Genomic DNA, 12,633 nt, shown 5'->3' on the forward strand with positions numbered 1-12,633 from the left:
GTATTTTACAAGTTATCCATTATGAACCATTATGATAAATTAAGCATTTTCCTGAATATGTTGTAAAGTCTGATGTGTTTCATATTTTAGTCTGTGGCTATGTCTGTCTATATCTTGATCTCTACTTAAAGTACACAAGTGTATACAAGAAATAGCATGGTCTACAGGAAAGAGGATGGGCCTGGGAGTCAGGAGATATGAGTTCTAATCCGGCTTCCACTTTTGCCTCCTTATGTGACCTGTAGCAAGTCACTTAACTTCTCTGTGCCTTAGTTTACTCAACTGTAAAAATAGAGATAAAATATTTATTCTCCCCCACTTAGACTGTAAGTCTCATCTGGGGAAGGGACTGTGTCTGATATGCTTATATTGTATCTATTCTAACACTTAGTACAGTGATTAGCACAAGTAAATGCCTAACAAATATCATAAAAACGTATTGGAATAAAGTAAAACGTGAAAAGCAAAATTGAAAATTTGGAATTCAGCAAGGTCAAACATAATAATGTCTACTTTATTAGTTATTCATGGAATTATAATACATGGGTCCAAAGAAAAAATGATTTGTAATCTGAAATGTGCTCTATTAACAATGGGGAAGAGAATACCTTAGAAGGCAGGAAAGCTTTTTAAGCAGGTTTTTTTTTTTCTTAAATGATATTTGTGAAGCACTACACTAAGTACGTGTCTCATGTGGGCTCATAGTCTTAATTCCCATTTATAAATGAGGTAACTGAGGCACAGAGAAATTAAGTGACTTGCCTAAGGTCACACAGCAGACAAGTGGCAGAGCTGGAATTAGAACCCAGGTCCTCTGACTCCCAGGCCCATGCTCTCTAGTTTTTTAAAAAAAGATTGGTTGGCCAGATTTAGTACTTACTTTATGTTTGCATGATGTGATATAGGTTTGAAACATACCTCTAGATATTCCTTCACAACTTGCTCTGGGGTGTCTCCTAAGAAGATGTAAAAATCCAGAATGCCACCAATAACCCGATAAGTTATTATCGGAGTTGGTTGGATGAAAATTTCTGTAGAAATAAAAATTAGAAAAGGAAAATCAACTAAAAAAAATGCACATTTAGACCACAATTATAAAACTAGGACTATGCTATCAGTGGTGAAGGTTTCTGATTTAAAAAACTATGAGAACATCTCAAATAGGTAGCCAGGCAAACTTAAGTTTGGATGGCAGAGGCTTCACTGGCTCCTGAAACATCCATTGCCTGCTGGTGTACGGTACTGCAGCACAGCTCCAGCATTATGCTGTGGTTAATTTGGCTATAAGTGAATTTTATAAGTGTTGCAGGCAACATAAAACAAGCTGCACTGATGCCTAGCTCCTAGCTTGTTGTGCCTATCACTCCAGTGGGAACATTATGGCAGGTAGATACTATTAGTGGCACTGAACAAACCAGCATAGTAATTGTGGTGAGTCCACAACAAGCTGCCTTGTTAGAGACTTGTTTGTGATCACACAAAAAAGAACAAGGAAGAGACTTTGCAAAGCCACTGATGGGCTCTACCTGAGGCAGGTGATTGCTGGCCTGTGGGAGGTGGAGCATAGAGGGAGGCGGGGCTTTATCTCCCTGCTCTACCCAGTAATGGGCCTGGACCACTAAATGACTGCCACAGAGAGCCACAGCACCTAAGGCAGATAAAAGGGGGATGCTTTGAAGTATGCCAAAAAGTGGGCACCTGGAGGTGGCATGGAGGCACACAGAGGAGCAGAAGCATGCAGAGAGCAGCACTTGAAAGCAGAAAGAAGGAGCATTTGCAGAACGGGCTCCTTTCACCGCAGACTGGTACTGGACTCTTGGGTGGTGGAGTGAGTGTGTGTATGTGTCACTCCCTTGAATGTTGGCAAAAACTAAGTAAAAAGCTTTTCATAGTAACCTTAGTGAATTTTACTAAGTGTTACTGAGGTTCCCCCAGTCCAGGAAGGTCCTGGTTGGTACGAACCAGGGGCTCGTCACAGTAATCAATTACTTCACACAGGTTCTCACTCGAAGTTTTTCTGGTTAGACCAAGACTGGCCTGTAATTCATGACAGACTTGTATTTAAGACTTCATCCACCCACCCAGTCATATACAATACTATCATTTTGTTGGCATAGACTAATGAAAAAAGTTTAAAAATGACCTTCATTAATTTTGATTCAACACTGAACTTTTTTTTTAAATAATATAATGTCTATAACTCTTTTTCTTCTTTTTGACCTTGCCATGCTCAACCCATATCTGTGAAAGACTATAAAGTTTTCAAGTTTAGTTAGGATATGAATTTTGCATTTTCATTTTGTCTCCTCACATTTCTTTATTCTGGGCTACACAGCTGGCACGTTTAATTGAGCAAGTATTTTGAAAACAGCTGAGTTGTGTTTTTTAGGTTTATTTTGCAGGTAAGGGTATGAATACTTACAGTATTCATGATTTAACGTCAGCATTAGCTTGTATTACTCAACCTTGGTGATGATCATTTAAGCTACCCTCACCCAAAAAGGTGGAGAAAACCTTCAGAAGTTGTCTAAACTGGTCAAATATCACACCTGGAAGCCCTCTCCCCCAGGAAGAACTTTCCACATAAGTACTATATACTTAGCTGGAGGCTCCATCTTACACAGCTAACTAATGGGGGGAGGGGAAGGAGAAAAGGGTACTTAATTGCAAGGGGAAGAAGCTGCTAGATACTAGATAGTTGGGGCTGGTGAGGTAGGTTTGGGATTGTTTTTCCTTACTGAAGCCATAACTCCTTCAAGAGGCCTTCCATGAGTAAGCCCTCTTTTCTTCTTCCTCTACTCAATTCTGCAAGGCCCTAATTTGTTCCCTTTACTCATCCCCACTCCCAGCCCCACAGCACTTATGTACATCTGTAATTTTATTTATTCATCTAGACTGTAAACTCACTGTGGGCAGGGAATGTCTGTTATATATTGTTATATTGTCCCCACCCAAGTGCTTAGCACAGTGCTCTGCATACAATAAACACTTGACAGATACAATGGACTTCCTATAAAGAAATTAATCTTACCCATAGCATTGCTGTTCATTAGGAAAACACCAAATGATGCTCCAGTTTCATCTTCTAGGCACATGAAGAAAGTCTGAGCACCATATAAATTATGATTGTTCTGTGAGACAAACAGAAGTGTATGAAAACTCAAAACATTCAAGATAATGCAAAAATACACCATGCATTAAAAAAAACATTGTGTATATATATATATATATATAAATAATAAAACCAAAAGTTTGATTCTGAAATTTTATTTTCCTATAGCTTCCTTTCTTTACTCTTTATGTTTGCTTTATCACTTGAAATAATCTTACACACAAAGCAGATACTATCCATGAATGGGTATCACATATCTATTTCTCTTAGAATGCAAATAAATCTTCCTAGATAAAACTCATGAAAGGTTAAAGTGATGTTTGTATTTTCTTATATTTCCCCAATTTCTGTTCTGGTTTCCACATCAGCCCTGTGCCTCTAAAGTTCCATATAAAATGACTTTTACTATTAATTATCTCCTCTATTTTCCTCTGAAGCCCTGCATCTCTACACTCTCTTTGCCTCAGCCTTTCCTTGACAGCCCCAGGCATCTCTTGCCTCAGATCCTAGTTACTGGCTGAAACATAGTGCTGAGGTTATGCATTACTTGCTTTGCATAGAACAGCTTTTGAGCTCTAAAACCTAGGATCTCTGCCAAAAGTATGTCATGTCTTCTTGACCTCATAGATCAGTACTAAATAATTGCAGCTACTCTAGAACCACAGGCTTCAAGGATCTAGTGCGGTGGTCACAGGAAATGCCTCTCTATCTTTTGATGTGGAATTCTGCTTCTGCTTATTTGAATGCTCTAAATTTGAGAATTTACCTGAAAGGCCTCTTAGCTCTACCGAAATAACAACCTATAGTCATGCCAGCTATTATTGGAGCACTGACTACATTTGCTTTAGAGTGTAACAAAATTAGAAGAGAAGCAATACTACCTGCACCTATCTAATATAGCTAATGGAAGAGACTTAAAACTTTCATGAAAACTTCAAGCTTCTATAGCTCCTGAGTTGGTAGCTTCTTGTTTCACTGACTCTTCCTAACATAACTATGTACATCTGAACTAGAGAGTGATGGCTTTTGAGAAATTTCACTGATACACTAAAAGCAGCACTGTCAAGTGGAAAGTACACACATCTGACAGAGGACTTGGATTCTAATCTCAGCTCTGCCACTTGTTTGATATATGACCTTGGGCAAGTCACTAAACATCTCTGTGCCTCAGTATCCTCATCGGTAAAATACGGATCCAGTACCTGTCTTCCGTCTTACTTAGACTTTCAGCCCTATGTGGGACAGGGACTGAGTCTGACATCATTAATTTATATCTCTAGACTATAAGCTCATTGTGGGCAGGGAACAAGTCTGTCAGTCCTGTTCTAATGTACTCTCCCAAGCAGTTAATACAGTGCTCTGCTCATAGTAAGCATTCAATAAATACCATTGATGATGTATCTACTCCAGCACTTAGAACAGTGCTTTACAGATAGTAGGCACTTGACAAATATCATAACATTAATAATTATTGCTAGAATAGGAATAATTGTATAACCTCTAAAATCATAATATTCTTTGGCGTTTGGTAAATCCCTTGTAACCACCAGCACAGAGATAATTTCTTACTCCACCAGGTAGTTCATCTCGGGTAAAGATAGGCCACGTTTTCCAGGAAGAATCATGCCGATATCTCTGATGAATATGCTCTCCAAGCCCATAAAAGTATTCACTAGGAAGTTTGGCTGAAAGTTGTAGGTACTGGTCAGAAAACACAAGAGGCCCAACGCTTGTGTCAAACCTGAAAAATACAACAAATACTACATATATATTCATTCAATCATATTTATTGAATGCATATTCATTCAATCATATTTATGGAATGCTTACTGTGTGCAGAGCACTGTACTAAACACTTGGAATTTACAATTCAGCAACAGATAGAGACAATCCCTGCCCAACAACGGGCTCGCAGTCTGAAAGGGGGAAACAGACAGCAAAACAAAACACATACATGTTAACTATATATGTTAACAAAAATATATTAACTAATATTTCATCTCATATATAAAAAATAAAGCTTTAATTAATAGATGTTATTCTTGAGTAAGTACCTTTCTTCCTTACAACAATGTGTTAATAGAAATTTTATGGGAAAGTGAGACCCTCTATTTTTTTTTCAAAGAAAATGTACAAATAAGATTATTATAAGTGCCTTCCTCATTGTCTTGTCTTCAAAATATCAGGTAGAAAATTTTATAATTAAAATCCACCTAAAAAGTCTCTGAACATCTTTCAGGAATGTCCCATTTAAAAACAGTAGTTAGCTGATGAAATTATTTACAGATCATCAGCCAATTGTATTTATTGAGTGCTTGCCATGTGCAGGGCACTGAACTAAGCACTTGGGAGAGAACTGTATAACAACATTACAGAGACATTCCCTGCTGACAATGACCTTACAGTCTAGAGGTGGAGACAGACACTAATATCAATAAAATGGCAGACATGTACATAAGTACTATGTGGCTCGGAGGGGTGAGGAATAAAGGGAACAAGTCAGGGTGATGCAGAAGGGAGTGGGAGAAAAGGAAAAGTGGCCTCAGTCAGGGAAGGTCTCTGAGGAAAAGTGCCTTAAATAAGCCTTTGAAGTTGGGGAGAGTAATTATTTGTCAGATATGAAGAGGGTGGACATTTCAGGCCAGTAACAGGATGTGGGCGAGAGATCAGTGGCCAGATAGATGAGATAAAGGTACAGTGAGGAGGTTAGCATTAGAGGGGCAAAGTGTTCAGGCTGTGTTGTAGTAGCAAGGTGAGGTAGGAGGGGGCGAGGTAATTGAGTGCTTTCAAGTATTCAAAGATCACGTATAAGTGTTCCAGTAAATGTTAATTTACTTCGGAATTTCAGGGAAGTCTAATCATGGTCTATAAAAACAAGTGTAATTCTAGATATGGGAACAGAATGTATCATTTTTGATCTCTAGATATCTTGTAACATGTTAATTGTCCCTGCCCCTGCCAATTCTCTAGCTGTGTGAGATATAAAGTAAATTTGTCATCAATTTTCCCTAACTCATGCATCTATCTGCAATTATTTATTATATCTGTAAATTATTGATTTTTATGTCTGTCTCCCCATCTAGACTGTAAGATTTCTGGGGGAGGGAAATGTGTCTACCAACTCTGTTGTATTGTACTCTTCCAAGCACTTAGTATGGCATTCAGCACACATTAATATAAAATACCGTTGTTCATAGAGATAATTTAGGAAGAAAAACCACTTTGCAACTTATCTTGTATCTTTTAGTAGGGCAATAGGGATGAAGAGATGTGAAGAGTGGGCTAGCAGCTGCCGGAAGGAGAGGAGGTAGCATGGCCTAGTGGAAAGACTACAGACCTTGGACTAAGTGGATCTGGGTTCTATTTCCAACTATGACACAATATCTGTGTGGCCTTGGGCAAGTCACTTAACTCTGCTTCAGTTCTTTCAATTGTAAAATGGGAATTCAATACCTGTTCTCCCTCCTACGTAGACTTTGAGCCCTGTATGAGACCTGATGATATTGTATTTTCCCCAGCACTTAGTACAGTGTTTGGCATATAGCAAGCACTTAAGAAACACCATTATCATTATTATTACTATTGTTATAGGTTTAAGAAATAACTGTCAAAACCTGGTTTATATTAAAACAAAGTATCACCCGTTACAAAGCCTTCAATTCTCCATCTACACTCACTCTCTTGGAGAACTCATTTGCTCCCAAGGCTTCAACTACCATCTCTATGCAGATGATACCCAAATCTACCCCTCCTCCCCAATCTCTCTCCCTCTCTCTAGGCACGCATCTCCTCCTGCCTTCAAGACATCTCTAATCGGATGTCCTCCCTTCACCTCAAACTTAACCTGTCCAAAACAAAGCTCCTATGCACCAACATCCTTCCTATCTCACAAGCTCGTACACTTGGTGTTACCCTTGACTCGTCTCTCTCATTCAACCTACATATTCAATCCGTCACCAAATCCTGTTGGTCCCACCTTCACAACATCGCTAAAATTTGCCCTTTCCTTTCCATCCAAACTGCTACCATGTTAATTCAATCACTCATCTTATCCCGCCTAGACTATTGCCTTAACCTCCTTTCTGACCTTCCAACCCTCCTGTCTCTCCCCATTCCAGTCCATGCTGGACTCCACTGGCCAGATCAGAAACAGCGTGGCTTAGTGGACAGATCCCGGACTTCGGAGTTAGAGGACATGGGTTCTAAACATTGCTCTGCCACTTGTCTGCTGTGTGATTTTGAGCAAATCACTTCACTTCTCAGTGCCTCACTTACTTCATCTGTAAAATGGGGATTAAGACTGTGAGCCCCACACGGGACAACCTGATTACCTTGTATTTACCCCAGCACTTAGAACACTGTTTGTCACAAAGAAAGGGCTACTTAACAAATACCATTATTATTGCTATCTTTCTACAAAAATGTTGAGGAAATGTCACACCCCTCCTCAAAAATCTCCAGTAGTTGCCTATCCTCTTCAGTATGAAACAAAAACTCCTCACTATTGGCTTTAAATCACTCAATCACTTGTCCCCTCCTATCTCACCTCATTTCTCCTTCTACAGCCCAGCCTGCATACTTCGCTCCTCCAGTGCTAACCTTCTCACTGTACCTCCAACTCAACTGACTCACTTGTGAACCCTGGCCCACATCCTGCCTCTGGCCTGGAACACCCTCCCTCCTCAAATCTCATGTACAATTACTTCCCAGCCCCTTCAAAGCCTTATTGAAGGCACATCTCATCCAAGAGGCCTTCCCGGACTAAGCCCCACTTTTATTCATCTCCCACCCACCTTCTCCATCACCCTGACTTGTTCTCTTTGATTTCTCCCCTTCCAGCCCCACAGCACTTATGTATATATCAGTAAATTTATTTATTTGTATTGATGTCTATCTCCCTGCCTTCTAGAATGTGAGCTCAATGTGGGCAGGAATTGTCACTATATATTGTTACCAAGTACTTAGTCATATTTATTAAGCATTCACTGTGTGCAGAGCACTGTACTGAGTGAATGAAAAGCCCAGAGTGTATTTGATGAATTTAGAATGGCAGGTCTCCAATGAACTCATGGATAGGAAACTTTATCAATTATCTGTGTTCTGACTTTCCAAGGAACTATTTTTTCATCATATTTGAAAATTATTCTACTGACTGAAAGCAGCGTGGCTTAGTGGAAAGAGCATGGGCTTGAGAGTTAGAGGTCATGGGTTTGAATCACTGCTCTGCCCCTTGTCAACTGTGTGACTGTGGTCAAGTCACTTCACTTCTCAGTGCCTCAGTTACCTCATCTGTAAAATGGGGATTGTGAGCCTCACGTGGGACAACCTGATGACCCTGTATCTACCCCAGTGCTTAGAACAGTGCTCTGCACATAGTAAGTGCATAACAAATACCAACAACATCATATTTGAATGTGGCTGAAAAGACATTATTTAAAAATATACATAGATTATTTAGGAGCATGCATAGATGCTCTGCACACAGTAAGCACTCAGTGAGTACAATGGATTGACTGACTGATTCTTGTTGTGCCAGTGGGGTCCTGCACTGGATCTGTTGCCAAATATACCATTGTCTGAAATTATAGCTCTAAAAGATCAATCCCTATATCTGAACTCCAAGTTAACTCTCCACATTTGTCTCCCATCTGTGCACTACTCTTCACATTCTGAGAAGCAGCATGGTGTAGTGGATAGAGGACGGGCCTGGAAGTCAGAAAGTGGTGGGTTCTAATCCAGGCTCTGCCACTTGTCTGCTGAGAGACCAGGGGCAAGTCACTTCACTTCTCTGTGCCTCAGTTCCTTCATTTGTAAAATGGGGATTGAGACTGTGAGCCTCACATGGGACAGGGATTGTGTCCACTTCTATTTGCTTGTATCCACCTCAGCACTTAGTACAGCGAGTGGCACAAAGTAAGCGTGTAACAAATAACTCTATCATTATTATTCATAACTGTGCTTCCATCAAATCTTTAACACCCCTCTGAGGTTCTTTGTGTGTGCCTCTTTTCAGCTCCCTAAGGAGAGGTTGTTTGGTCTCCTGTTGTCTTCTATTCTTGGCTCATGTTCCAACCAGGAAAATTGTGCTGCTGCGAGTCTTGCCTTAATGATTTCATTTCAGGCCTCATTAGTGGTTAACTGGTCCTTCCATTTGATGTTCCATTGGAATATGTTACTGCTCTCATATATTCCCCTCCCCCCACCCCGCAGGTGGCACTGACACTCAACATTTCTTTACTGAGCTTTCTCTACCTACTTTACAAGTAGACAAAGGTGATGTGAGAGCTCATACATCTGTTCAACTTATACAGTTAAGGCTAAGTGCTTGCAGTACCTGGTGTGACTTTCTCTTTTGCCTCCTTGTCTCTTGTTCCTCAAGATCTAGAGAATGGTTCACAGTGGACATTAATGAAACTATTCCAGAAACTGCACATTCAAGGCTCATAGCTGCATAGAACGTTGAGCACAACAATAATTTCACAGTTCTTCAATGTGGAAGAGAGCTTAATGTCCCATTGCTACCACACTCTGTCTTGCTGACTTCTAAAATCTATGTTGGCCTTTTTGATTATGCTTTCTATAGCAAACCTAGCATCATTAGACAATGTCCTGCCTAGGGAATAGATTTTGGTGAGGCACTGAATTGTGTGTTGATGGTTAAAACCTTTGATTACACTCAAACCTCAAAGTGTTGGTATAGCAAAGGTCCTTTTACTTCTTCACTTCTAAAAATAGTGTGAGTTCATAGTCTATAAATAATTAAAACCCATGTCATGATCATATTTTTTTTCTTGAAACATTTATAAATAATGATTTTATATTACATCAGGTTTAAATATATATAAATGATATGTTTGAATAATTATCCAACCACAAATGGTGACCAAGGGTAACACTTCTAAGAGCTTTTGCACTGCAGTATCTTCTCATTTTGATCACACTAAAATTGCTTTTATTTGCTTCAGTATTGCAGAATATTTAGTTTTATTCAATATATTTGGCATGGCCATAGTCTAAGAGTAGTAGAAGCATGATTTTTGAAAAATGTACATCTTCAGGGCTAAATGACAATCTAGATAATGATCTTTCATGAACAGGAGAATATACTTAAGTCTATTTGTACCCAGAATCTGCTGGGTACAAAGCCTGTAAAATTTCAACATCGTTCATATTAACTAAGAGATACTTACAGGATTCTGTTGTTGCTTTTTCTGATCACTTTGAAGCTGAATGGATTCTTTGTAACTTCAATTTTATACTTTGGATTGGAAGCTGCATTTCCAGTAAAAGTCTTAACATGAGCATGAGGGACCTCAAATCTTTTTTTATTAGGGTCAGTAATCTGAAAAGAATAAAATATTTAATTTAAAATGTTGGATTTCCTAAAATTGATATAGCTCCACAGCTTCTGAGATGTGAATGAACTTAGATTACGAGATCTACATGTGACTGTATTCAATCTGATTATCTTGATTCATTCATTCAATCATTTATTGAACACTTAATGTGTGCAGAACACTCTACTAAGAGCTTGGGAGAGGAAAATACAACGATAAACCGAGACATTCCCTTCTCACAATGAGCTTACAGTCTAGAGGAGAAGTTTACCGTCTAGAGGATTAGCTTATTGATTCTACCCCAGCTTTTAGAAACAGTGTACAGAGTAAGTAAGAACTTAACAAATGCCACTACTATTATTGCTTTCTAGTGAAAAATAATATTCATTATACATTATGTGTAACATATATATATATATATATTACACATAATGAATATCAGGACTTAAAGAGTTTTCCTTGAATTTAAAAAAAAATCAACATTTTTTTTTAAAGTTAAATGCAAAAAAAAAAAAAAAAACTTTCCAAAATGCAAGTTTGAAAATTTTGCTAAGTTGTTCTTAACAAATACTACTAATCATATATCTGGGATATAGAACTAGTCACCACTTTTATCAAATATTTGAAGTGATTTATTCATGAATTTATGTTTTCAGAATTGCTAAAATTCCTTAGCATTTACTCCAATAGTTGTGCAAAGAATTGCTTTCATTATGGTCTATGACATTCTTTTTTGGATAAATCCTTCAAAATAATTGGATAAGCTACCACAGTATCTTGCCTCATATTCAATTGTCTAAATGGTTGAAACTATGTTAGTCTCTGGCATATGGTCATACATTTCCATTTCCTTTAGGACCTCTATTCTTGGATGCCCCACCAACACCTCACATTTAATGTGTTCAAAATAGAACTCATATTCCCTGTCAGACCCTGTCCTTCCCCATACCAGACTTTCCTGTCATTATAGATAAGAGCATCATCTTGCCTGTTTCACAAGCCCCTAAATTCTAATCCCAATTCGACCACCCATCTGCTGTGTGAACTTGGGCCAATCACTTCATTTATCTGTGCCTCAATTACCTCATCTGAAAAACTGTGAGCCTCAGTGAGGGACAGGGACTGTGTCCAACCTGACAACCTTGTATCTATCCCAGTGCTTAGTACAATGCCTGGTACTTAATAAGCACTCAATAAATGTTATTAAAAAATATAAGACCTTTGCATTAGCCTCAACATCTCTCCAATTCAACTTGTCACCAAATCCTGTTGGTTCTTTCTTTGCAACATCTTGAGAATCCAGCTCTTCCTCTCCATTCAAACTGTTATGATGCCAATCCAATATTTACTACTGCATCAGCCTACCTGCTGACCTCCATGACTACTATCTCTACCCTCTCTAGTCCATACTTCACTCTGCTGCCTGAATCAAGTTCCTGAAAAAAAAAAAAAGAATACCTCTCCCTAGTCCTCAGAAACTTCCAATGGTTGGCCATCTACCTCTGAATCAAACAAACTTTTACCATCAGCTTTAAAGCTTTCATTCAACTTCCACTCCTACTTTCTCTTGCTGATCTCCTAGTATAAGCAAAGCCATGCACGGTGCTCCTCTAATGCCAGTCTACTCATTATACTTTGATTTTGTACATCTCACCACAGACTCTAGCCTACACCCTCCATCTGGTGTGGAACTCACTTTCCCTTCACAGCAAACAGACCATCTTCTCCTCACCTTCAAAGGCCTACTGAAATCTCACCTGCAACAAGAGGCCTTCCCTGAGTAGGCCCCCATTTCTCCATCTCACTTTCCCTTCAACATTGCCTATTCACTTAGATCTGTACACTTGTTACTCACTTCATCCATACTCAGTGACTCCCCTCGCACAAATTAAATGTCAGTCAGCAACTTAATTATTTTATTGCCAGCCTCCTCTGTGAGCTCCTGGTGGACTAGAAACATGACTACCAACTCTACTACATTATTCTTTCTCAAGCACCTAGTACACTATTTGGCATACAGCTAGTGCTCAAAGAATTCTGTTGATTGGTTGATTTAATGGCATGAACAACAGTCAAGTTCTTCCCTGTAAAATCTTTTGATAAACTGTCACTTTCATAATTCAACTTTGTGGTTAAATTTGAAACTAAATGTTATAAACATCTGTGCTTGAAATTTGATATATA

At 38.9% G+C, this 12,633-nt stretch overlaps 1 protein-coding gene across 1 annotated transcript in view; it reads right to left on the reverse strand.

Annotated features, from left to right (window-relative positions):
* Positions 1–12,633, reverse strand: part of SI (sucrase-isomaltase) — an 85,480-nt gene that overhangs the window by 57,660 nt on the left and 15,187 nt on the right. The window contains exons 6-9 of the mRNA XM_029048754.1: positions 10,303–10,454; positions 4,682–4,853; positions 3,032–3,131; positions 919–1,031 (exon numbers count right to left, since the gene is read on the reverse strand). Coding sequence (XP_028904587.1) covers positions 919–1,031; positions 3,032–3,131; positions 4,682–4,853; positions 10,303–10,454 — 537 coding nt within the window. The remainder of the gene's footprint in view (positions 1–918; positions 1,032–3,031; positions 3,132–4,681; positions 4,854–10,302; positions 10,455–12,633) is intronic.

The sequence above is a fragment of the Ornithorhynchus anatinus genome, chromosome 1 (assembly GCF_004115215.2).
Source record: "Ornithorhynchus anatinus isolate Pmale09 chromosome 1, mOrnAna1.pri.v4, whole genome shotgun sequence".
Classification (NCBI taxonomy): domain Eukaryota; kingdom Metazoa; phylum Chordata; class Mammalia; order Monotremata; family Ornithorhynchidae; genus Ornithorhynchus; species Ornithorhynchus anatinus.